The sequence below is a fragment of the Rhinichthys klamathensis genome, unplaced genomic scaffold, assembly GCF_029890125.1.
Source record: "Rhinichthys klamathensis goyatoka isolate OS25496 unplaced genomic scaffold, OSU_Roscu_1.1 h1tg000566l_1, whole genome shotgun sequence".
Classification (NCBI taxonomy): domain Eukaryota; kingdom Metazoa; phylum Chordata; class Actinopteri; order Cypriniformes; family Leuciscidae; genus Rhinichthys; species Rhinichthys klamathensis.
In genome coordinates this window covers 1,166,907-1,193,755 of record NW_026607032.1, presented here as the reverse complement: position 1 = coordinate 1,193,755, position 26,849 = coordinate 1,166,907, and the positions used below count along the sequence as shown (strand labels likewise).

Genomic DNA, 26,849 nt, shown 5'->3' with positions numbered 1-26,849 from the left:
AGAGGGGGAAAAAACTAATTTAGAGAAGAGCATATCCATAAAATTATAAATATATTCACCCTAAATGCATTATATTTTAGTTCATAAAACTCGATATGTTTTTTTCTGAAACCGACTCAAAATGATGGAGCAGGTCACAGATAAAATCAGTATTCAAAACCTGATGGCATAATAGTCTAGAGTTCATTGTTATTTGTACATTGTATTAATCTCTGCATGAAGGTAAGGTATATATATAGCCTATATTCAAGATTTTATCCAAAAATATATAAAATACAATCTAACTTTAAAAAAGTTAGAAAAAGAGAAGAAAAAAAAAAGAGATGCAACAAGAATAAAAGTAACCCTCTGCTGCCTAACAGGAGATATCGGACACTCAGGGGAGTAGTTAGAGGTTCATTGGTCTTTGTGAGCTAATGGCACAACCATACATGCAAGTCACAGACTCTAGCTTTTCCTCTGTTAGACAGATTAGAGCAGCAGTTTAGGTGTCGTGAGACTAACAGCACTTTTATTTACTGGTTCACTTTAGCTGGCTACGTACACAGTAGCCACTGTATGATTAATCGCTGTTGCAAATGTGAATGCACAAGATTGAAGCCCTCTCATTTGTCTGATGTGTGGTCCTCAGACCTTGAACGTGGCATGAAGACCATGTGTCTGTCTCTAGGTACTGCAATGTGAACAGACCTTGACATGCAAACTCTTTATATAACAGTAGACATGTTATGCATCAGTGCCGTTCTTGCACTGTTCCACACCTCTAGTCCTCTCTCTCTCTCTCTCTCTCTCTCTCTCCGTTGTACAGTAATGTAAAAAAAAAAAGACAAAAATTCAACTGATGTTTGTGTTATCTGTTTTTATCAGGGTGGGTTGCTGTAGTGGGGTTTATTTTTAGTTGTTTTTACTTTATTTCTTATGGTAACGTAGCTAATGTTATGTGTACAGAGTGCTCTGTGTAGTGGACGTTCTGTCACTATTGATGTCGTACAGTAATTTTAATCAGTATGTAATGATCTGTTTTTGCCATTTAACAGAAATCTACCTTTCTAAGAGATTTTTCCTTTTTATTTTTATAGTACTAAAACTGTATTTTATCATCAGTTGTAATATTTTTTTAGCTATATTCAGTGACACTACATTTGTTCCTCCCTAAACCTCCTCAAGCCAGCTGATCTCAACTCAAACACATTGCCAAACAAAGGCTTTGGACTGAAACTTGAAAAAAAAAAAATGCGTCTGGTCAAACAGAAATCGTTTATTCATGAGAAAGGACACAGTCTAAAGCCAACAATGTTATATCTTCATCTCAGTATTGTAAGTGTATTTGTAGTGCTGCAAACCCCTTTAAGAACATTTCTGTCAATTTCATTCACAGTTTCATGTATTCTGCACAATGTAAAAAGAAACGGAGTAAGCACATTTGATTGCCTGGAAAGAAAAATGCATTTGAAAAATGATATATACTGAATTAATGTTTTGGAAATTTCATGTCAATCTGCTATTGGGTAGCAAAAAAATGTGTTTCTAAGAAGAACCGAACACTTTTACATTAGTTTGTAAATGAATTGTGATGGAATACACATTCAAATGACATGACGGGGCTGTATAACGAGCAAAACAAAAATATATGCACATAAAAACCTCTAAGTTCTAGATGGAAATGTCTATTGAGCACAATTTTGTGGCTGTATAAAGTAAGCTATAAACAGAATCAGCACACTGTGTCTCAAATGAAACTGAATTCTTTCATTTACTTACCGGAGTGTTTATTCAAAACAGCATCATGTATTTTAATGTTGTTACAGCACTTTAAAATGTATACGTGTTTGAAAGCAACAGAAAATAATACATAACTGCAAAAAATAAAACCCATATCTCTCCCATGTCCTGTATCCTAAAAGAAGAGATGTCATCACAATAGTGTGTGTGTGTGTGTGTGTGTGTGTGTACCCGTGTGCTCATGGCAATATAAAAACAGTGAAGTAAAAAGACAAGCACAATAATGACATGAGCTCAGTACTTTATCAAACATATCTAACCATGTCTTTTCCATTTTAGGGCCAAACTGCATTGAAATTGTCTTAGTCATGTCAGCTGTATATCTTAAACTGTTCAATTTGAAATGGTAAATAAAGTTTATTTTAAAGATCACCTTGTGGTTTGTGTTTTATTCCTATGGGTAAGGGCCATGGCTTTTTCCTGAAAAACAAAACAAAACGATGAAGAGCAGTATCCAGTTGTTGTCAAAGAGAAGTGAGCAGGCTGTTGGGCTGAGGAACGCACGGGTGTCTGTTCCCCCTCTGCCTCCTGCTGGCTGTTCTCTGCACTGCAGGGGGAGCGGGCTGGAGGTGGTCACCGTTTCTGGTCACCTCCATCTTTAGGAGGAAGTCTTTGACGGATCCTGATGCTCTGACTGTGGCTGCTGGCACCAGTCTGAATGCTGAAGCTCTTACTGAATTTCCTCTGTGCTTGCAACCTTTGTCCCCATGTTCCAAAGCAGAAGTAGGGCTCGTGGATTCAGCACTTGAAGAGCTTATTAGTGGTACATCGCTCCTGATGTGGTTTGTGTCTCTGGGCGGACATGGTTTCAAATGGGGAACTGTTCCGTTTGATGGTTTTGGTCTTTCTGAATCATTTGCAGACAAAGCAAGACCACTCATCTCCCTTTAAAAAACATACTACATTTATGCCAGAAGAACCTTGGATCATCTACATGACTGCAGAGGTGGACAAAGTAAACTTACTTGAGTGAAAGTACAGATACTACTGGTCAAATATAACTCCATTACAGACCGATTCAATGCATTGTTTTAATATTGTTGCATTGTTGTATGTAATACTTACACCGTATGCCTCTAAATCTATGCCTGCATACCCTCATATCAATATCAAATTTATTTCTAGAACACACAGTTCCAGTAGTGGGATTGAATGTGAGATTGAATAAGTGCACTCAATAACAATGGTTTCGGACAGCCATTTGGGTGTCCGAAACCATTGTTATTGAGTGCACTTATTCAATCTCACATTCAATCCCACTACTGGAACTGGAACTGAAGCCAAGTTTTTTTGGCTTTCAGTATGAATATGTTAGCCTTGCTGTTATCTATAAGCTAGTGTGCTCCAAAACAATGACACAATTTGCATTTAGAAGACCAAACCCAACGATGAAAATGAACATCAGGTTGATGTCAGAATCTAATGTCAGATTGGCGTTAATCTCCAACGTTGGACAGACGTTGTATTGTGGTTGAAAATTAAAAACGGGTTGACGTCAGAAACCAACATCAGTCAGGTCTGACGTCAACCCGACTTTCATTTCCAACCAAAATGCAACCCCTGCAACTAAAATCATCCCCTGACTGACGTTAAAACTTTCTACTCAAGGACCTTGACAGAAATGTAGTGGAGTAAAAAGTATGATATTTGTCTTTCAAATGTAGTGAAGTGAAAGTAAAGAGTTTCCAGAAAAAATAATACTCAAGTAAAGAACAGATCTTTAAAGAGTGTACAGTACTCAAGTAAATGTACTTTGTTACTGTCCACCTCTGCATGGCTGTGCATCAAGTCATATACAAAGCATTATTCTGGAAAGGTGATCTGACCTTGCATGGATTTGTAGGTTTCTGTTTCTGGTACTCTGATTTATTGTGTTGTAGGAGCAGTTTATTAAACTCTTGACGTTCAGATCCCTCTGAATGAGTCTCCGTTCCTCTTTGAGCTCTGAAAGCCAGCAGAGAAAACAAGAAATCAGTGTTAAGCAGTCTACATTTTTATCGGATCTTTTTCTTTATTTGAGACTGCAGAATTACTAATTTAGCTGCTTTATTTTTATGAACGAGTTGTATATACAATAAAAAGAACAAACTGCATTACACACTGGCTGACACACTTGTTTTTACACACTTGTTTTTCATCAGCCCCCCAAAAAAACAAAAAGAGGAAAAGTGTACATAAGATTTAGGAGTGAACCACTAGATGGTGGTGATACACTATTCAAAAGGCCACTTCACATTTGAAGACATTTACAGATTTTAAATAAAATGGTTTAATGATCATTATGATGCAATGTTTATTAAGAAAGATTATGCTCAACAGTTGAATTTATATATGGACAAATTTATATTTTTATGGACAAAAACTCCTCAGAGCTGCAGTCTTGTTTTAGTTCAGTCTGCCAGTAGGCTTTTGTCTGATACAAAGGTGCATGAAAACAGAATCTTTTTGTCAAGATGAATAAGCACATACCTGCTAGGGTGGGTTCTGGCGAGACAGGTTCTGTCTGGGTATTGGCTCTCTCAGTCTCAAGGTTTCCCTGTGATAAAACATCCAATCAAGCCAAAGGATTTCAACACCCCAATACTTTCACTCTCTCCACTAAGCTTTATGGCAGAGACTTTTCCCGCAGTGTTTGTCTCCAAATGTACTCTTAAAAGTAAAGGTTCTTTACTGCCATTGATGGTTCCATCATGAAGAACCCTCAACATCCATGGGACATTTCAGTTCCACAAAAGGTTCTTTATAGGGGGGGGGGGGGGGGGGGGGTCTTTAAAATATTAAAATGTTCATTAGCATTAAGAAAAAAATTATTCTTTTAAGAACTGTTCACTGAAAGGTTCTTTGTTGAAACCAGAATGGTTCTCCTATGGTATCCACTGCAAATAAAACTTCAAATTATCTTTGCTGTATATGTTTATAGCATATCACTCTCATAGACACTATTCTATGGCATTTGTGATCAATATTCCGTTATTTTAAATTGATACAAAAATTACTGTTTATTTTTGATCAAATAAATGCAGCCTTGGTGAAACTTTTGAACTGCAGTATATATAAATATTCCATCAGTAATTGTTAAAATTCGTGTTTGATTAAAAACACGAACGAACAAAATGTTCTGGTAAGATTTACTTTTTTTATTCGTCTATTTACTATTTGATGTGAGTGATGATTCAATCAAAAATTCATGATGTGAAACTTTGTATCTGCATCAAGAATAAATTGCCAAATTGCTTTACAGATAAAAACAAAAAATAAATAAATAAAAAAGAATGGAAAAAGTACGGAGCCCCTAAAGGAACCTTTGCAAAAATAAAGTTTCTCGTGTGCGCACGCGTAAGTTTCTCATGAGCATGTGAAAATCTGTATATTTTTATTTTTGCAAAGGTCCCTTTAAAGGGTTACTCCACTTTTTTTGGAAATAGGCTCATTTTACAACTCCCCCAGAGTTAAACTGTTGAGTTTTACCGTTTTTGAATCCATTCAGCCGATCTCCGGTTCTGGCGGTGCCACTTTTAGCATAGCTTAGCATACATCATTGAAGTGGACAAGACATTAGCATTTCTCAAAAAAAAAAAATGACCAAAGAGTTTCGATATTTTTCCTATTTAAAACTTGACTCTTCTGTAGTTACATCGTGCACTAAGACCGACGGAAAATGTAAAGTTGCGATTTTCTAGGCTGATATGGCTAGGAACTATACTCTCATTCCAGCGTAGTAATCAAGAAACTTTACTGCCGTACTATGAGTGCAGCAGGCGCAGGCACTTAGTCCCGGTCACGTTGGAAGTTACCGAGCTGGGGACTATTTTCAGGCGCTGCGTCATATCATTTACGCCTGCTGCACTCATGGTACGGCAGTAAAGTTTCTTGATTACTACGCAGGAATGAGAGTATAGTTCCTAGCCATATCAGCCTAGAAAATCGCAACTTTACATTTTCCGTCGGTCTTAGTGCACGATGTAACTACAGAAGAGTCAAGTTTTAAATAGGAAAAATATCTAAACTCTTTGGTCATTTTTTTTTTGAGAAATGCTAATGGTCTTGTCCACTTCAATGATGTATGCTAAGCTATGCTACAAGTGGCACCGCCAGAACCGGAGATCAGCTGAATGGATTAAAAAAATAAGCCTATTTCCAAAAAAAGTGGAGTATCCCTTTAAGGGGCTCCGTATTACGCAGCCCCAGAGCTCACACTGCACTAAATGATCCCACAGCACTGCTCCACTGAGACTCGAGCTCTTAAAACAGGACTCCAAAACCACATGCTTTCGCTGCAAAGCCACGGATCTCCATTAGCTCACATGTTGTATGGCAGCGGAGTACTATTATTACACCAATCTGCCTGCTGCCTCGGTTTAGTCACTGATATATCATGTAGAGTCATGCTTACTGCCCAGCACATATACACTCATCCTTTTAAATGAAACAAAAAACAGAGCTGTCTGAGGTGGGCACTGTTGCTGCCAGTGTACGGGAGACTATTCATTTTAGCCCTGTGGTCTGTGGGAAGCGGTATAACCCCAGAGGCCAGCTGGAAAAGAAATAGCATTAGCAAAGCCATAGTTACAGTATGAGGCAGGACACTGAAATCTAAGACCAGAGGGAGGAGGGACGCCCTCTCCCACACTCCCTCAGATGAGCAGATGTCATTATCCTTGACTAAAAATAAAACCATAACCATAAAAATAACAATAAAAAAAAACCTTTATCATTACTTGAATTAATGCACTAAATTTAATTTAATTTAATTTAAGTTGGGGTACTAAAATGACTAAAACTAAATAAACTAAAACTAATAAAGACTGTACAAAGTAATACAACTGTATTTATGAAAACTAATAAAAGTGACAAAGCACACAACAAAATTACCTACATTAAAATGAAAACATAAAATCTAAAATTAAAATCTAATTCAAAATATTAACAAAAACTATAACAGTATCTCAATGATAGTAAAAAATAACACTGCTGTTTGACTTTGACTCATGACAATATTCAAAGGTCCCCTGCAGGGCAATTTTTTTTTTTTTACTAACACAAGGATATATATTAAAATAATTAAATACAATACTAAGAAATAATTAAAATATATATATATAAAAATTAAATTCCAGAAGTTTTTCAGGGTTTAAATAATATATAAACAATGAATTCATAAATTTATGAATTGTTAAAAACGTTTAAAAATTGAAACATGACATCCATGATCACGAGTTTAATCATTTGTAAGAATTTCTGGATAGAGTGTGAGCTTTTTACATAGTCTGAGTCCTTCACAGAGAATCACGTCCTCATGTTCTGATATCAAAGACACGCAAAGTTCAACATGAAGTTCTTCGTCTAATCGAACGGAAACAAACTCAATTGCGTTTGCAATATTTTGCGTTTGCAATCTTTGTATATAGTTTTCACATGATTTTATATCAATTTATTCATGGGTTCGTTAAATACACACAATATTGCTGTGTTATTTCTGTATTAGGTTTAATACAGTGCCTCTTCAGTTAAAACCAAAAACGCATACTATCCACTCAAGTAGACATCTGAAAATCTCTTTAAAAAATGTGTAAAAAAAAATTCTAATCAAATCTTGTTTTTTATGCCCTAAGGGCAATCAAAAAACATAGGAAGATTGTCATAATTCATGCATGAAAGGGTTCAATAAAATTCAGCCACCTTGTGGGCCCCTTTAGTGCTGAGACCCCCAATTACAGGCCCCAGCTGCAATGAGACATTAAATTCTTGGCTATCACTAATACTCTGATTAACACTGTTCAGATTATATACATTTCTCGCTAAAGACTGATCAGTTAATTAAAATAAACAGTCTATGCCAGTGGAACTGTTTAATTTCTTCACCATCAAATTTAATGGTATGTGACAGTACACATCCCAGTCCAAAGGGAACATTATATCCTGGTTTGAGCCTGTCAGTCTAAGTGAACTTTAGGATCGGCCCAGTTCAATGTAACAAGTTTTGTCTGTGTACCCCAAACGTGAAACTGCTGTGTGACATGACGTAATCACAACATACACTCACCGGCCACTTTATTAGGTACCCCATGCTAGTAACGGGTTGGACCCCCTTTTGCCTTCAGAACTGCCTCAATTCTTCGTGGCATAGATTCAACAAGGTGCTGGAAGCATTCCTCAGGGAGTTTGGTCCATATTGACATGATGGCATCACACAGTTGCCGCAGATTTGTCGGCTGCACATCCATGATGCGAATCTCCCGTTCCACCACATCCCAAAGATGCTCTATTGGGTTGAGATCTGGTGACTGTGGAGGCCATTTTAGTACAGTGAACTCATTGTCATGTTCAAGAAACCAATTTGAAATGATTAGAGCTTTGTGACATGGTGGAAGTAGCCATCAGAGGATGGGTACATGGTGGCCATAAAGGGATGGACATGGTCAGAAACAATGCTCAGGTAGGCCGTGGCATTTAAACGATGCCCAATTGGCACTAAGGGGCCTAAAGTGTGCCAGGAAAACATCCCCCACACCATTACACCACCACCACCAGCCTGCACAGTGGTAACAAGGCATGATGGTTCCATGTTCTCATTCTGTTTACGCCAAATTCTGACTCTAACATCTGAATGTCTCAACAGAAATCGAGACTCATCAGACCAGGCAACATTTTTCCAGTCTTCAACTGTTCAATTTTGGTGAGCTCTTGCAAATTGTAGCCTCTTTTTCCTATTTGTAGTGGAGATGAGTGGTACCCGGTGGAGTCTTCTGCTGTTGTAGCCCATCCGCCTCAAGGTTGTGCGTGTTGTGGCTTCACAAATGCTTTGCTGCATACCTCGGTTGTAACGAGTGGTTATTTCAGTCACTGTTGCCCTTCTATCAGCTCGAACCAGTCTGGCCATTCTCCTCTGACCTCTGGCATTAACAAGGCATTTCCGCCCACAGAACTGCCGCTCACTGGATGTTTTTTCTTTTTCGGACCATTCTCTGTAAACCCTAGAGATGGTTGTGCGTGAAAATCCCAGTAGATTAGCAGTTTCTGAAATACTCAGACCAGCCCTTCTGGCACCAACAATCATGCCACGTTCAAAGTCACTCAAATCAACTTTCTTCCCCATACTGATGCTCGGTTTGAACTGCAGGAGATTGTCTTGACCATGTCTACATGCCTAAATGCACTGAGTTGCCGCCATGTGATTGGCTGCTTAGAAATTAAGTGTTAACGAGCAGTTGGACAGGTGTACCTAATAAAGTGGCCGGGGAGTGTATTTGATGCTCAGTACTGTATTGTTATGTGTAGCAGGATGACATTTCACAGTGAGAGGTGGAGTGCATTGTGCAACTGTGTATGTCCAGGACTTTGGACAAGTGCATTTGTACAGCATGTTTGAACAGAATGCTTCAAATAGTGTGCATATGTGTGTTAATAAAAAACAAATGGCGTTCTCATTTGCTTGGCACTGAGAGTGGCTCACATCTGTGGCTGAGCTCTGCACTTTAACAGAAGAGAGAGTGAAGCAAGGATGTACAGTAGAAACCTTACAGTAAGTTCCTCTGGCTGACTGAGAGGAGATCAGTGTGACACTGCGTGTTTGGCTGCAAAGACGGAAAAAGAGCTTAATGGTCTAGTTTAGCGTATTCGTATTTATATACTATAGAAATCCTCTGTGATCCATTATAAAAAAACATATGCTCGTTCTATGGTAGTTGATGCATGATTATCCATTTCCCAGCTGCTTATGTAACACATCAAAAGGAACAACTGTTCTATATTTCACACTTTACATGAGTGTTCATGTAAGGTGCAATTATTAAGCAAGCACTGGGTAATTGAAATAAACTATCTAATGAAGGTATAATTCATGAGTGGTGTTGTACATAATTACACATTGTTATTAGTGCATATTGTCATGCTAAGGAAAGAATCACTTTCAGAAATTTTCGTATGCGTTTTTTTGTATTCGTCATTTGGTGGCTCTGAATTGTAAAAAAACCTCTCAAAATGCTTGCTACAGATGCGAAAAATGCAGAAAATTGAACCGGATCTGATTTTTTTTTAATGATAGATGAAGGTTTCAGAGGCAGTGTGTAAATGTGATTGACACAACGTGAGGTCGTATTTATTTTTTAAAGTGCAAACATTTTGGATGAGAATTTCGGACTCGGAAAGTGCAAGGACCTTAAGGCTTATGCTGAATAAACACCAAAATATTATAATAACCTCTAAAGGCACATGATTGGTACCTCATATCGAAAAAAAGAAGCAGGCAGCGATGACGGGCCCCAAGCACAGGCGCCACCATCACCCCATGGCTTTAGATAATGGGGTAAATATAGAAGGTAAATACATAAAAAATCGAATTTATATCTGCCGTGTCTTGACATTATTCTGACCCCGTATTCAGCAATTCAGGTAAATAAGCGGCTGATTTCAAAGCCTGTTTTAAGTGACACACTTCCTGCTGCCAGTTGGTGGCACAATGACCGTGACTCGCAATAGTCACATCCACGTGTTCAGCTCAATGAGAAGTATATGTGTATCCGATTTCATACATACATGATATATGCACGTTTTTTGACAGTATTCAAGCTAGAGCTGTAGAGCCAGTTGCATGTTAAGGGGCTCTAAAGCCCCTTAAAGGTTGAAAAAAAAAATACTTAAGGGAAAAATGCACACTGTACACTTTCAGGGATTGGGCCCTCACAAAACAACATAGACATATAGAACCGTACTCGAGTCCGCTTAAAAAGGGTGGTCTGGGTTACGGTTCATGTGAACTCCAGTACAGTTCGCTGCTGATATGAACACAATCGTACCAAATCGTGGAAGTGAACCACGATTTTGAAGTGGAAGTGATGGCGACACGTGGAAGTGATTGATGGCATATAATGTGGTCGTATAACTTTGACAGACGCAAGTGTGATTCTGTATCTTTTCTTTGAAAACAAAACCAGAGGTTCAAAAAAAGAAGAACAAATGTGAAGCGAGCTATTCTATCCATTTTGTCGCCTTTTCATTCATAGCAGTTACCAAGCAACACGATTACGCGCCAGCGCCAGCTGCAGCTTGATGACGCAAGCGTACCGCGGTTCGGATATAAATAATATAATGTGAACACAGTCCATCGGGGGCAGGGCAGGGCAGGGCAGGGCAGGGCAGGGCAGGGCAGGGCAGGGGAGGGGAGGGGGGAGCAATCGAACTCGGGTTCGGAACAGGCAATCGATCCAAGTGTGAAAGCGCCTTAATAGAGAGTCAAACACAAATTTGCACTGCAGTTTTCAGTTGCACCAAACAGAGATCATTGAAAATGGTTATTAAGCAGTTTAATCTGTAAGAGCAGTTCCACAGTGTTAGAACACTCAGAGTTGGGTTTTGGGAACTATCATATTAATGAACTATGCTCTTCACTAGTCTTATGGGGATGAAACTTGCTTTTATGTCTGCGATACTTATTTCACAATAATAATAAAAACTGCAGCAGTTCAGAAAGCTATAGCAGCTTTTTGGCAACATTAGCCGGTGTTGGTATTGCTAAAACTAAGTCTATTCATTTTACGTTCATCATTTCATCAATAAATTAAATATTAGACGAAACTTAAGATTTAAACTTAAATAAAACACAAACATACAAAAATTAGTAGTGCTGCTGAAATAAAATAAAAAAAGCTAAATAGAAATGTTTAAAAAACATGACCAATCTGAAAGCTATACATTTAGTTTTTTGTAGAAACCACAAAAGAAGAGTTAAAGGAGAACTCCGGCGCAAAATGAACCTTTGGTCTAATTACACATTGTTACCTAGTCAACCGTTATCTGAGATTTGTTTTCATGATTATCGAATGTAAATAGTTTTATCTCTAAAAACAGTTTAGCCTATAAAGCTAGTATAACGCTAGTATATTGGGCATAGAGTAATGACAAATAAAAATCGCTTGTTAATACCACTAACAAGGCTCAAAATAGCCCCACACTAGCACGGTAGCATAATGAGGGTCCCTACCTTCAAACCGAAGCATTGAGAACTTTGTCAGTGTCCAGACAGTTTAATAAGAAGATATTTTTTACATACAGTCAACTTCGCGTATACAGGCAGAAGCCATCTTTGAAAAACAGTCTCTACCAGTCGATCTACGAACGCCGATTTTTGCCATTTTACGCCGAGACCAAAGGTTCATTTTGCGCCGGAGTTTTCCTTTAAGTACAGTACTTTAACTATAATGGAGTTTTATCTCAGCAGATAAAAAAAAGATACGCTTAGAAAAGAAAGAAAAAAAAGAAAAAAGATTCCTCCACCCTCTGGATCCAGATTCATAGCATGTTATTAAAGTAATCCTGAAATTGATGTTGCAATCAAAACCAGTATTGAATGTCAAAATGAGCCCTTACCTGGAGGACCCGCACGTCTCTTTTCAATGCTTCAGATTCTTCGGTAAGGACTGACCTGTCAATCAAACAAGGCCTTCTTTTTTAAAGGATGAAGTGGATATATGCATTATTCTAAATCAACACTTATGAAGTGTAATGGGGAAAAATATATATCAAACAAACAAAATACCATATGTGGCACCAAGAATAAGATACACATAATTATGGCAACTATAAATAACTGTCCATATTCTGAGCCATTATGGGTTTCCGAGAAATAGGAGACCTCTTCTCATTTAAGTACTAAACAAGTTTAAGCAAAAAGAGTTTTTATCTGGGCTGGACTCAAACTGCTGCACCATGAACTCTTTTCCAGATCAGCAGGGAAGCGAAAACTGGCCTACTTCTTCTCTGTTACATAAGCATTGTAGTCACTTAAACTCTCTTCACTTTTCTTTTAAGGCCAAGGAATCTTACATATGTCGAGATCTGGAATTCATTTGCTCACAATGAGGTCTTTTGTTCTGATGGAGGGATAGATGGGACTGCTCGCTCCAGCTCCCCTCCTTCTATCTCAATTCCCTGCTGCCCCACTGAGCAGGACTTACTGTTTGCATTCCTCTTAGCTGGGTGGAGAGTTACACATGCCTGGCAGAGAAGGAGAGGATGAGAGGTAGAGAATGGAGGGTGGTAAAGGGGTTGAGCGAGGCGGTCGTAAAGTAGAAAGTTTGGACTGAAAGAGAGGCTTAAGGAGAGAGGGAACTCAAGAGGGAATCCCTTACTAGATGTACTGAGGTGGTACCATGACACAGTGATGGTATGAGATGGTTATATTAGTCATTTAAAGTACTTGGTTGTGTGTGTGTGTGTGTGTGTGTGTGTGTGTGTGTGTGTGTGTGTGTGTGTGTGTGTGTATATGTATATATATATATATATATATATATATATATCCAGTAAATAATACTAGTAATAATTAATAAAACTAGTAAAATCATACGATTTAATATTATTAAACATTTATTAAATAAAAAATATATTTTATTAATCAAAAATCTGTTTATATGAATGAACAAAACTAATAAAATAATATTATTTAATATTATTACATATTTAATTTAAAATAATATTTAAATAAATAAAATAATAAATACATTTTAACTATGTGAAAATGATTTAATTAATTAATGTTTAATTAATTTAAAGTGAATTCATTTATTTATGACATTAAAACATAGATGAAAAGCTTTTTAAGATCAAGAGAAATCAGTTTAGTGTCCAAACATTTGACTGTTAGTGTATGTGTAAGCTTACAGACAACCTCAAATCGAAATTTAGCCACCAATTTAGAACCAGCAGTAAGTAATATAATCCTAGATGAAAGTGTATATGAGCATGAGCAGTCGTGGAAAGAGGGAAAGAGAGGAAGGTGAGGAAGTCCAACATTCTGTTTTAACAACAGCATGTTTGCACAAGAAGGAGCGTGTCTGCATCCATAGTCTGTATGAGGACATGTTGAGCAAAGGAGGGAGAATTCTACCCGGAGGAATGTGTGTTCCACAATATTAACTTCACTGCACACCAGGATCAAACTGCAAGCGGACAATCTTGCTGGCTAAAAAGTCATTATTTTATGTACACTGCCTCGGGTGTAAACAAATGATTCCAATATTATCTGCTTGATAAAAAAGTAATTGCATTTGTTATGCATGGAATTAGGTCTGAAATTTCGCTGTTGTTCATAGTTTTCATAATATGCTCAAAGCAGTCCTCAGTTATAATAACATGTACTCACACTCTGTGTGACTTCCATTTAAAAATGAGCATCACTTGCCCTACTCAGTCTAAAGGGCAGAGCAACTGAATTGAGTACTTTAAAGGGAGCAGTGCGTATAACTGCTTAGATATACACCTCACCTGAGATGGGTCACGACTTCTTCTATATGGGTGATGTTTAACTTGTGTCTTAAGGCCTTGATTTCTTCCTCACAGCTGGAGTGAGACGAGAGGCTAGAGATTGACCTGAAAAAAGAGTGCTATTCAATACTTACTAACTCAATCAATATCATCAACTTCTGTCATGTAGAAGTACACCCACAGGTATATCATTTTGAAACACTGACCTGCTTCCAATCTTGCTCTGGCTAGATGGGGGTCTGGAAGGTGATTTCTTTTCACACCGGCTGCCTGGACTCCCCTGTCTCTGTGTGCTACTGCTGCTCAATGCGTAACTCACCACACTAGGATTGTACAGGGCCATGACCTCCTCTTCATCCCTGAGACACACACGCATACTCATTTACTGACAGTGAGAATGACAGAATGGTGAAAGTGAAAAGTGCTAGCACAGTTTTACTGTGATTCCCAAGCAGGAGTTTGCCTTGTTAAACTAAAAAAGTTAATTATACTTAATTGGATTTAATTATAAATAAATGTGCAGTTAGATCTTTCTCAAGAAACCTGTGAAAGACAAAATGGGATCTCATTAAATAGATCTCATCTCATTAAAGCTATTTGGAGAGTCTCTTTCCACACAGTATTGATTTTTTTGTTGTGGTTTAAAAGTGCACTAAAAATGAATGAAGATGCTGAATGATATCCATAAAAATACCAGATAAGAGTGTAAGACTTGAGAAATTAGAAAATGCCGGGCAGTCTGGTTGAGGAACGACCACCCCCTGAGAAGACAAAGGACCTTTCTGGAAATTAACATTTGAACTCTCTCTTGTGAAGTTAGCATCACCATTTGTGACGCAAGTCTCACCTGAGAATACATCTCTTTCCCACTTCCCCCACTCCCTCTCTCTGGCAAAAAGTTCAGAATTTTCTTGGAAGACACATTATTTTATGAGGATATGTATGATTCAATTGTTTTCAGGCCCTAGTTGAAGTTCTCTACCTTTGTATGAGGGACTTTTATGTTTGGTGCAGAAACATCCTGTAGTTGGCAAAATTGACTTTTATTTTGACAGGAGAGCACCTTGGAAGAGGAAGGCCTTGTTTAGTAAAAAAGGCCAAGCCAGGTTTTGGCAAAACAGCATGCATGTTAGGTGATCCTGTTTAAACCAAACAGATTGGTGTTTTTTAGCCTTCTCCTTTGAAGAAGAGTTTATGGATTAACTACCCATCGAGGTTCAAGAGAAGACTTGGGGTTTTTGGTATTTTTGCTATTTCATCACGTTTGGAGCTAGCCTGGATGCCAGCCCGAACCCCGCCCACAACATTTTTTGATAGGGAAGTTCGGTCTGGACTCGCTCCATTGAGGAGTAATTATGATCGGTTCAGAAATCGTCGGGCCAATCAAATTGCCAGGGCGGGCTTTATACGATGATGGACAGATGATCTGCAGGGACGTAATCCTCACGTTATCAAAGAGCGCTTGGGTTGAACTGGTTTCCCTCAGAGATGACTGCCGCTGGAGAACTGAGATGTAGAGATTCCGCTATTGCGTCCGTTGTAAAAGAAATCGACAGCGCATTCATTTTAAAAGACGAACATATAACTGCAATCAACGCATTTGTCGATCGGAAAGATGTGTTTGCCGTCCTTCCTATGGGATTCGGCAAAAGTTTAATTTATCAGCTGGCTCCGATGGTAACTAAGAAGATGGGACGCAATGAAAACCCTGTGGTCATTGTGGTTTCTCTTTTGGTCGCACTCATAGAGGACCAAGTAAAAGAAGCAACACTCGTTATTTTACTTCTTCCAGCGTGCGTGCATTTGAGTTCTGTAGTTGACAACTGTGCTATGCAAAGTAGTTGACTTACTGCGTTGCTCTCATTGGTTGTAGGTCTATCCAATTGAGTGCAGAGGTTTTTTTTTTCCTGGTTCGGTTAAGACACGCCTCATAATCAAAGCCCTATGAAGCAGTATCAGACTCACATTCTGACTAGAATATGAGTATGACGAAGTCAGGCTAGTTTGGAGGATTATTACCACTTTTCCTGGACATTTTGATTCATTTTTTGGGCTCAAGGACAAAGGATTCACGCATAAGGACAATACTTCTCACGCATGACTATTTGATCAAGGATTCTCGAATAAGTGTTAATTTTTCTGATTTGACTATTGAGTTATCAATATACTTTGTTGGTTAACCTGCTTAGGCCTATCTTTGTCTGATTTCAAGTATTGATACAGTTTTTTTTTTTCCATTATTCATTCATGCCTTGTGAGTGCCCTGAACTTTTAAGTGACTTCTGGTTTACTTAAGTTGCAAGCCAAGTTTGTTACAGATAGTGGCCCGTACAGGGAAAACTCATGTGTATATGTCCAACCAAAAGTCCTACTTTTTCCTTTTTCTCTTTTTTAAATACTTTTTTGTGGATGTGTTGGCAAGGACTCATGATATAGGCTGTAGTGTAAATTTAATAAAAAATATAAAACACACATAAAAAAAAAAAAAAAAAAAAAAAAAAAAAAATAATTCCTACACTCCTCGCGGTCGACTTGGGATCAGTCCGATCGACTGGTTGGGCACTGATGGTTTACAGTGTTATTATACATTTATCCCAATGTAATTATACATTGTTTAAAGTGTTATTATATATGTATTACGTAAACGTTTATTACAATGTAATTACACAATTTTTACAGTGTTATTATACATTTATTACAAAGTAATTATACGTTTATTACAATGTAATTATATATTTATTACAGTGTTATGCATTTGTTACATTATTATTATTATTATACATTTATGACATTATTATTTTGTTAAATTATTCTTTTTGAAAAAAGTAGCGATTCTTTAAAAAAAATTGTGAATCTTTTCTGAAAAAGTAGCGATTCTTTTTGAAAAAAGTAGCGATTCTTTTTGAAAAAGTAGAGATTATTTTTGAAAAAGTAGCGATTCTTTAAATGTAGCGATTCTTTTCTAGGTTGTTATACATTACAATGTAATTATACATTTATTACAATGTAATTATACGTTTATTACAATGTAATTATACATTGTTTACAATGTTATTATACATTTATTACAATGTTATTATACATTTATTACAATTAATTTGTACATTTATTACAATGTATTTATACATTACAATGTATTAATACATTTATTACAGTGTTATTATACATTTATTGCAATGTAAATATACGTTTATTACAATGTAATTATACTTTTGTTACAATGTAATTATACGTTTATTACAATGTAATTATACGTTTATTACAGTGTTATTATACATTTGTTACAATGTAATTATACATCTATTACAATGTAATTATACATTTATTACAATGTAATTATACATTTATTACAGTGTTATTATACATTTGTTATATTATTATTATTATTATTATACATTTATGACATTATTATTTTGTTACATTATTCTTTTTGAAAAAAAGTAGCGATTCTTTTTTAAAAAGTAGCGAATCTTTTCTGAAAAAGTAGCGATTCTTTTTGGAAAAGTAGCGATACTTTTTTAAAAAGTAGCGATTCTTTTTGGAAAAGTAGCGATTCTTTTTTAAAAAGTAGCGATTCTTTTTGAAAAAAGTAGCGATTCTTTTTGAAAAAGTAGCTAATCTTTTTGACAAAGTAGCGATAAAGTAGTGATTCTTTTTGAAAAAATTAGCGATTCTTTTTGAAAAAGTAGCTAATCTTTTTGAAAAAGTAGCAATTCTTTTTGGAAAAGTAGCGATTCTTTTTGGAAAAAAGTAGCGATTCTTTTTGAAAAAGTAGCGATTCTTTTTGACAAAGTAGCGATAAAGTAGTGATTCTTTTTGTGAAAGTAGCGATTCTTTTTGAAAAAAGTAGCGATTCTTTTTGAAAAAGTAGCAAATCTTTTTGAAAAAGTAGCAATTCTTTTTGGAAAAGTAGCGATTCTTTTTGGAAAAAGTAGCGATTGTTTTTGAAAAAGTAGCGATTCTTTTTGGAAAAGTAGCGATTCTTTTTGAAAAAGTAGCGATTCTTTTTAAATGTAGCGATTCTTTTTAACTGTAGCGATTCTTTTCAAGGTAGTTATACATTTATTACAATGTAATTATACGTTTATTACAGTGTTATTATACATTTATATGTGATATTATATGTTTATTACAATGTAATTATACATTTATTACAGTGTTATTATACATTTGTTACATTATACATTATTATTTTGTCACATTATTCTTTTTGAAAAAGTAGCGATTCTTTTTTAAAAAGTAGCGAATCTTTTCTGAAAAAGTAGCGATTCAATTTTTGAAAAGTAGCGATTCTTTTTGAAAAAAGTAGCGTTTCTTTTTGAAAAAGTAGCGATTCTTTTTGAAAAAAGTAGCTTTTCTTTTTGAAAAAAGTAGCTATTCTTTTTGAAAAAAGTAGCTATTCTTTTTGAAAAAAGTAGCTATTCTTTTTGAAAAAAGTAGCGATTCTTTTTAAATGGAGCGATTCTTTTCAAGGTTGTTATACATTTATTACAATGTAATTATACGTTTATTACAATGTTATTAGAATTTTTTTTTACAATATAATTGTACGTTTATTACAATGTAATTATACGTTTATTACAGTGTTATTATACATTTATTACAATGTAATTATACGTTTATTACAATGTAATTCTACAATACAGTGTTGTTATACGTTTCTTACAATGTAATTATACATTTATTACAGTGTTATACATTTGTTACATTATTATTATTATATATTTATCACATTATTATTTTGTTACATTATTCTTTTTGTAAAAAGTAGCGAATCTTTTCTGAAAAAGTAGCGATTCAATTTGGAAAAGTAGCAATTCTTTTTGGAAAAGTAGCGATTCTTTTTGAAAAAAGTAGCGATTCTTTTTAAATGTAGCGATTCTTTTCAAGGTAGTTATACATTTATTACAATGTAATTATACGTTTATTACAGTGTTATTACATTTATTACAATGTAATTATACGTTTATTACAATGTAATTATACATTTATTACAGTGTTATTATACATTTGTTACATTATTATTATTATACATTTATGACATTATTATTTTGTTACATTATTCTTTTTGAAAAAAGTAGCGAATCTTTTCTGAAAAAGTAGCGATTCAATTTGGAAAAGTAGCGATTCTTTTTGAAAAAGTAGCGATTCTTTTTGGAAAAGTAGCGATTCTTTTTGGAAAAGTAGCGATTCTTTTTAAATGTAGCGATTCTTTTCAAGGTAGTTATACATTTATTACAATGTAATTATACGTTTATTACAATGTTATTATAATTTTTTTACAATGTAATTATACTTTTATTATAGTGTTATTTTGTTACATTATTCTTTTTGAAAAAAGTAGTGAATCTTTTCTGAAAAAGTAGCGATTGAATTTGGAAAAGTAGCGATTATTTTTTGGAAAAGTAGCGATTCTTTTTGGAATCTAATAGTATCTAATAGTAGCCTAGGCTATTCAGCAACTCAAACATACCAAACCAACAATTACTAAAAACACACAAAAACTGATTTTGCACGGGCATTGCACTAGTAATATATAATAAAAACAATATACGTTTTTAATGCCTTTTTAAGCCTGATAAAAAGAGGCAGAACACGTTAACAAGCATCTCTGACCGAATCCTGCATTACGAGCAGAGGTCCGAAGCCCATCTCTGCTCTGCTCATATAGAGGCGATGTACTGACGGGAACAGAGGCTATATTGTGGGCACAGATCAGTAAGCAGCTTAGCAGTGTTCACAGAGAAGGGAGGAACATACTTTTGCCAACAAAGATGGCACAGAGGAGCCGCCACATCAAAAAGAGGACAAAAGAAAAATCCCTCAATGTATCAGAGGAAAATAAGAGACTTTCAAAACGCCCCTCCATCTGCACTGATAATTTACCTACATGTGAAATACGCTGTGCACACAACTTTCTCTTTCCAGCCTTCCTGCGCCGATTGTTGCGGTATATCTCTCCAGAGATTTAAGAACCTTCCTTTTGTCGGCTTTTAAAGTCTCAGCCGCTCGCAGTTCACGCATGAACTAAGGTTCTCTCTCAATGCCCATTAAACTGAGACCTAGCATAAAGAAACAGGTGCAGCTTGACTCCATACAGCCACAACAAATCACGCAGACAAGGACCACACAGGAAGGAGGGGAGGCCATTGGCCGAGAGGGGAAAAAGTGTCGCTAACTAGATCCATTAAATTAATTCCTTTCAAAAGCTTTCTTGCCCACGTTAAAGCGCTAAAAACGGCATTGAATCGAGGGTTTCCTGCTTTGGCCCACATCAGGTGCCGGGAAAGCTCCAAACCTGGAGCAATATGAAAGAGAAGTAATCCAGATTTGTCCTCAAAGCAGAGCAGCTAAATTATGTGACCAAAGGAAGTTGGTAACAAACAAAAACTGACATTGAAACCAAACAAGTTTACACCCCAATGCTCATATGTAATATTTGTTTCTGGGTGACAGAGCCAATTCGTTTTAGCAATTTGAGAATGAATGAAAGTGTTTACTCTGATGGACTGAACCGGTAGTCACCAAACACCTGCTGCTGATTTGCCATGGCTGAAAAGAGAGCTTTTTGTCTACTGAGAGAGAAGGGCTTTAAGGAATATAAATAGGTGAAAAATGGATCTACAGGCTCAGCAAAGAATAATGTAAATAGTTAACCAACAAATTTTAACTAATCGTAATTTTATTGTTGAAAAAAATAAAGTAGCTACATGTTAAAGTACATTAAAAAGCTTTCAAAAGGACATGCTTTCCTTCTGAGGACATACTTTCCACTGTCTAGCTAGTTGCTGAGAGAAAATCGCCCCTCCTGCCTGACTGGTACCTGTAAATATCTTCTTCCCCGGTGCATTGTTATATTAGACACAAAAAGTAACAAAGAACCCTAAGAAAAGCCACTAGGCAACAAATTGAAATGTAATCATAATTTGCTACAAATTTAAAAGCAAACAGAGCACGAACTGTCAAACAAACCAGACATAGTCCTTATTGCTGACATAATTCACTTCATTTAAAGCAGTTCTTTTGTGATGTGCTCCAATGGATGCTCCAAGCTTTTAAAGTCAATGATTTATCAGCAAGCATTTTAAGCAAAGCCCTGACCTATGAACTCACTCCCAGTCAGCTGAAAAGAATACTTCGGGTCTCCATTAAGGTCAGAACATTCATTCGTCAAGTCAGGGAAAGCAATTACACCACGACACCCGCAGATGAGACTTGACAGTGAGTTCTAGATCTTCAGATGAAACATTTCAGTTGGAATCTATTGAAAATGTTCATTTTAAAAATGACTACAATTTAGAGTTAATATAAGTAATATAGTTCATCAAACCATGACTGTATTGTCGGGATGCACGTTATTTTGGTACAATATCGTTTTTTTGACAGATTTAACTCTTTTTTAATTTATTGGTATCAGTCGATATTAGATATTTAATTGTGTATGATCTAGGGATGTCAATTTTCACAAATTCCCATGATCGATCATCGTTTAAATTAACGATCAATTAATCGATTAATCGTTAACTGCAATATGAGTCTGCTGCAGTGAATATGGCCAACAGCATGACAGCTCTGCAAATGCTGCTCAAACCGCTATATTCCTCACCAAATTAATGAGAATGGTTTTAATCTAAATAAAGGGCTAGTAGGAATGTAAAATGTTTCGATGTGATTGATAATTAAATACAGGGCTCGAATTTCGGCGCGGGATTGCGGGTATTGCGCATAATTCTAATAATTCCCACAGGTCTCCCATTTAAGGAAATTCCCGCAATCGTAATCCACACAGATTATAAAAATCAACCAAATCATTCTTTTAACAACTATCTGCCAGGCGCAATTTCACAAACAGCGTGAGTGTTCAGCGGTGCCGCGTCTTCTGTCTCTTCTCTCAAAATGTGTTGTGCAAGGAAAGCATCAAGCGCTGCGGCGACACTCGTGTTTAGGAGTCGGGACATGACGGAATATTCACTTGCACAATCGGGCCAGCAGTGCATCGTGACTGAAGTTTACCATTTGCACGTCTTTTTAAGTCTTACCAGTTTAAACATTCAAGCGATTTTAAACTAATCAGTGCTCGCACGCTCTCTAAGAGATTATTTTATATGCGCACATTCATAGAGAGTCCGCCTCAAAAACAGCTGGCCAGTAACAAAAGTTATTTTTCGCGGATTATATGCCTTAAAGCAACACCATGTGATTTTTCCTCAGCGGTCGCCCTACAGTTTGGAAGCAGAATTGTCCATTACTGCTGTCGTAAATAATTTAGCCTTCCGCAGCCGACTGTCGCACGCGCACGCTCGCTGTTTATCCAGCACCGGCTTTGGAATCAACAACGGCAGACATCCCAACCTGCAAGAAGTCATTTCAGGGAGGTATATCTTGGTGACTGGATTGTTGACGGGGGGGCGGGCGGCTGGTGGCGGGTTGACTAGCTTTCGTGAGGCACACTCGCAAGGTCTCTCGCTCTCTCTCTCTCTGCCATGCTCGCGCTATGTATGTTATGCGCGCAGTATGTTCTGCCTCGCATGCGCGCTCTAGATTCCGGCAGATCTGAACTAATTTGCGGGCATCAGGGAGACGCAGGAGACTCCCGGGAGACTTGGGATGTCTGCAATGGCCACAGACAATTTGAGGAAGTGGTGGGGGAAGTGACGTATGCCGTAAAGCAGTCGAATTTTGTAGTTCTTTTTGTGCACGGGTTCCTACCAGAAACCCGAAGTTACATAGTGCCAGTAAAAGCGATACAGACCACGTCAGGCTATGGCAGACGTGTCATTTAACTTATTTTAAGTCGATGTACCATCACAAGGGTCTTGGAAATATATTATGAAGGTTGAAAAACTACATAGTGTTACTTTAACATGCAAAATTGTGTCAATCTCGGTCTTCGTGAGTATACTCTAAACATAGTCGGTTTTGTCTTTTAATAAGCATAAAACGCATGCCAGTATAATGAACGCAGGATCCGTGCACTAGCTCATTAATTTAGTTGTCAAAACAACAAAAGATAGCTTTAAGTTAAAGGAATCAGGATTAATAGCCTATATATATTTAATTTATTCAGGACTAAAATACTACCCAGTGTTATTTTCCATTTGATTACTTTATTCAGTTTCTGTGGGCCTATATGAAGTTAGACCCATTGACAAACTTTTCTCTTTATTTGTCTTTATTTGTATCTTTATTCTATTGTATTTATTTGTGCTACTTTTTTCAATTTAATTAAACAATTTAAATCAAGCTTCCTTGTGTTGTGCAAACTCTTAACAACAATATTACCCCATTGTAAAAATGCAATGAGCGCAAACATTTCGGCAAGATAAATGTAATTTTTGTTTGGAAAAAATGCCCCCCGCCCTTCTCCCCCTAAAAAAATCCCCCCCCCCCCCCCCCCCCCCATTTTCCAAAACGAAATTCAGGCCCTGAATCAAATTAAATATTTCATAATCAAATATAACGACTAATACAACGTGTCACCAACGCCGCCTCAGATGCGCTTGTCAGAATGTGTGACTTGTGGACGCGTGCTCTTCCTGGAACAACGCACTTAAAACGGCAACTAAGCCCAATGAATTCACACCGATTTAATAAAATAGTGTTCTCATGTTATGTAATATGACAGTCCCAAATGAATCCTCGTTATTAGTCGTGCATTCTGCTTGAGCGGCGCGCGCTGAATGAATAACTAACCGTTGAGCACTTTGCTAGCACGTTATTTAACTCAAAGAAACGCATCCTATGAGATTAATCAGATATATACAAAATAAACATAATATTACAAATTATATCTGCACAAAATGACGTGAATGCACAAGTGAACTTGAACTAAATTAACGTTATGTGCCATTCAGAATGACTCATGTTGTGGATGCGCTCTTCCTGGAACAACGCGACACGGCAAGTAAACCCAAATAATTCACAATGTTTTATTACAATATTGTTCTCTTTATAATGTTATATAATATGACAGCCCCAATAGTCGTTATTAGTCGTGCATTGCCATTTGAGCTGCGCGCGCTAAAGATCACGCTGCGTCAATTCTTAACCAAATGCATCCAATATGAGGTAAATCAGATATAGATAGGCGCACACAAAATAAACTATTACAACTTACATTTGCACAAAACAAAAGGCAGCGAATGCACACGCAAACTTATAGTCATGATGAAGGTGTAAAATAGTCCCAAACATAACTCCGGCGCGCTCGCTTACATGTTTCGCGGGGTTGAGCAGCACGCACGCGCATGAACGTGCTTAATCGATGATCGATAAGGTTTATCGATTAAACGTGTTATCGACAATTAATCGATCGTCGATTAATCGTTGACATCCCTAGTATGATCATTTCTGTAATTTTATTTAGATTCCCTTTCCCGTAATCTAACAAGCTCGCTTAAAATTAAGCTTTAAAAACATTAATAACTGAACAACACTATTAAATGAGATCTTTAGCTAATGATACTGTTGTACATTGTAACATTGTGATGCTGGAATTTACTCGTCACATTTAAAATGATTTATTTTAGTTTTTCATGAATAGCATAGAATTGTAATGTCAGTGTATCTGTATCAGACAGAATTTGAACCAAATTTCATGGCTCATGTCTGAGTGGCTTTTAATAAAGTTTACGACTATCAACAAGACGTCAGAGGTTAAAAGTCTTTCAGAGCTGATAGTTAATGTTATTTTTTGTTAGCTCTGATAGATAACTGTTAAAGTTAACTGTTGATATAGGCCTAATGTTTGAGGCTTGATGTCTGTTGTGTAACAGTCCATGTTGCATAGCAGTGATATTATAATACTGTATCTTTCTCACCTGCCCTGTCTGGCTGCTTTTTCCCTCAGTGTGAGCAGCAACAATTGAATCTCTGCTTTTAGCAACTCTTTAACAGCCGGGGGGTCAGCCAGAGGGAACACAGGGGCTTCTGGCCTGCTGCCCTGCTCTGAGTAATGGAGCTCCAGCCAAATCTTCTCCCACATCTCCACCTAGAACAGGTCAACAGAGGAAAGCGTTAACAGGAGAGTGCTATTTGGCTCAGCTTTGTATGAAATGCACTTTCCAAATCCATGTTACAAGCTGCTCTACAACTGGAGAAATGCAGACAGTTGGTTAACATCCCATCACAAACGTCTCTTATCTCTGAAATGGGCATAAGAAACTGGAAATTTCAGAGAATATAGAAAAAAAAAAAATCCATGTGTTTTTCTGACAAACGCTCCACCACGTGAGGTGAAAAGCCAGCTAGGGAAATGAAAGCCTGTCAAGGCACTGGCAAACAATGTCTGCACTCTATTACCAATCTCCACACCTGTCTTGGGACGTTCAAGTTTCCCTCGGACTCTGAAAATACACTTCAAAGCTTGTCGAAGGCAATGCAAGACGGAGTAAAACCAGCTCCCTGAGAATTCTGATCCTGCTGTGCCTGCATGAAACCAACTTCAAGCCTACATAACTTCAGCTTCTTCTTATTTCCACTCCAGAACCTGGGGTTTAGGATGTGCACAGGCACCGGAGAGACATTTCTGTGAGGATGCAGGCTTAAAAATGACCTAAATGCAAACTTTGATACAAACGAACATTTTTCTTTTCTTGTTTATTGACTTTAATCTTTGTACTGAAAAATGTTCTCAAGGACAAGCTCAAAGGCAAACCGAGAGAGGAAAATTGACAGAAAAGCAAGAGTCTTAAAAGAGCAAAGTTCCTTGCATTTTTGTTTTGCAGCATAGCAGTTATAAACTTTACTGGTATTCAAAATAGGTCTTACTGGCAAGGTACGAAGCCCTTGGTTGATAAGACAATGCATTATCATAATCACTATTTGTAGTAAAAATGTATAAAATTCCCTTGAACACACATTCGAGGCATTGGTATGCCTTTCTATGTAAAAAAAAATCTCGTAAATCCTTATGAACAGCAGAGGGGGTTTTAAACAGAAGGTTATAAATTATATTTAGTGTTCAGAGGAAGGAGGAATCACATAAGTCTTCCATAGACAAGTTTCCACCCACTATTTCCATATGCAAATGGATGTCTGCTTATACTGCGTATGCAGTTTGTGAAAGACAATTTATCTTTGAAAGAGTCAGCTCTGAAACAGTCCCTGTATCTGTTCAAATAAGGTTTGCATTCCATGCACTGATTCACTCATGAGAGTTGTAATTCAAAACTGGTTTAAAGTTACACGTCAGGGGTATACTAGCACACTTGTTGATGGAGACTTTTCTCAGTGTATAAAATCATAAAACAAATGCATTGATGAATGCACACACACACACACATATATATATATATATATATATATATATATATATATATAATAAAATATCAAACATTAAATATTAAATGTAGCCACCGCCTGAAGGGATGTTTCCATTTACCTTTCAAAAGCAAAATTAACGTACTGTATTAACATCAATAGGTGAAGACATGAATTATGTAGTCTGGGCTTTACAGTTATTTTATAAAAGATTAAATGATTGACCTATTATAGACTTTCAGCGATCACATTCTGTTCTATCTTACTAGACAGTCTAATGCATAAATGCCTCATACCTCTGAATACAACTCTGCGTACGTATCAATCAATGCATCTCCAAGTACTGCTCGGATCTCAGGAAGCTCAGAGCTGGGAACATTTTCCTTCACTAAATTCCACACAGATTGTTGGCGTTGGAAATTGTCCATGAGGCCGCTATTTCCAGGACTGAGCACAAAAAGCTCACCACTAGAGTGCATTCGGTGTGCCCATACTGGAGACAAAAGCTGTAAATATATACATAGAAAAATGAATAAATCCCTACAAAC

The 26,849-nt window shown here is 36.8% G+C and overlaps 1 protein-coding gene across 1 annotated transcript; it reads right to left on the bottom strand.

Annotated features, from left to right (window-relative positions):
• Positions 1-1,491: 1,491 nt before the first annotated feature.
• Positions 1,492-26,849, bottom strand: ccdc24 (coiled-coil domain containing 24). The gene is made up of 8 exons (XM_056239525.1): positions 26,598-26,849; positions 24,861-25,030; positions 14,247-14,399; positions 14,041-14,145; positions 12,148-12,202; positions 4,252-4,318; positions 3,609-3,726; positions 1,492-2,667 (listed from the first exon to the last, which is right to left on the bottom strand). Exons 1-8 carry the CDS (start codon positions 26,778-26,780, stop codon positions 2,247-2,249), a joined length of 1,272 nt encoding a protein of 423 aa, XP_056095500.1. The 5' UTR covers positions 26,781-26,849; the 3' UTR covers positions 1,492-2,246.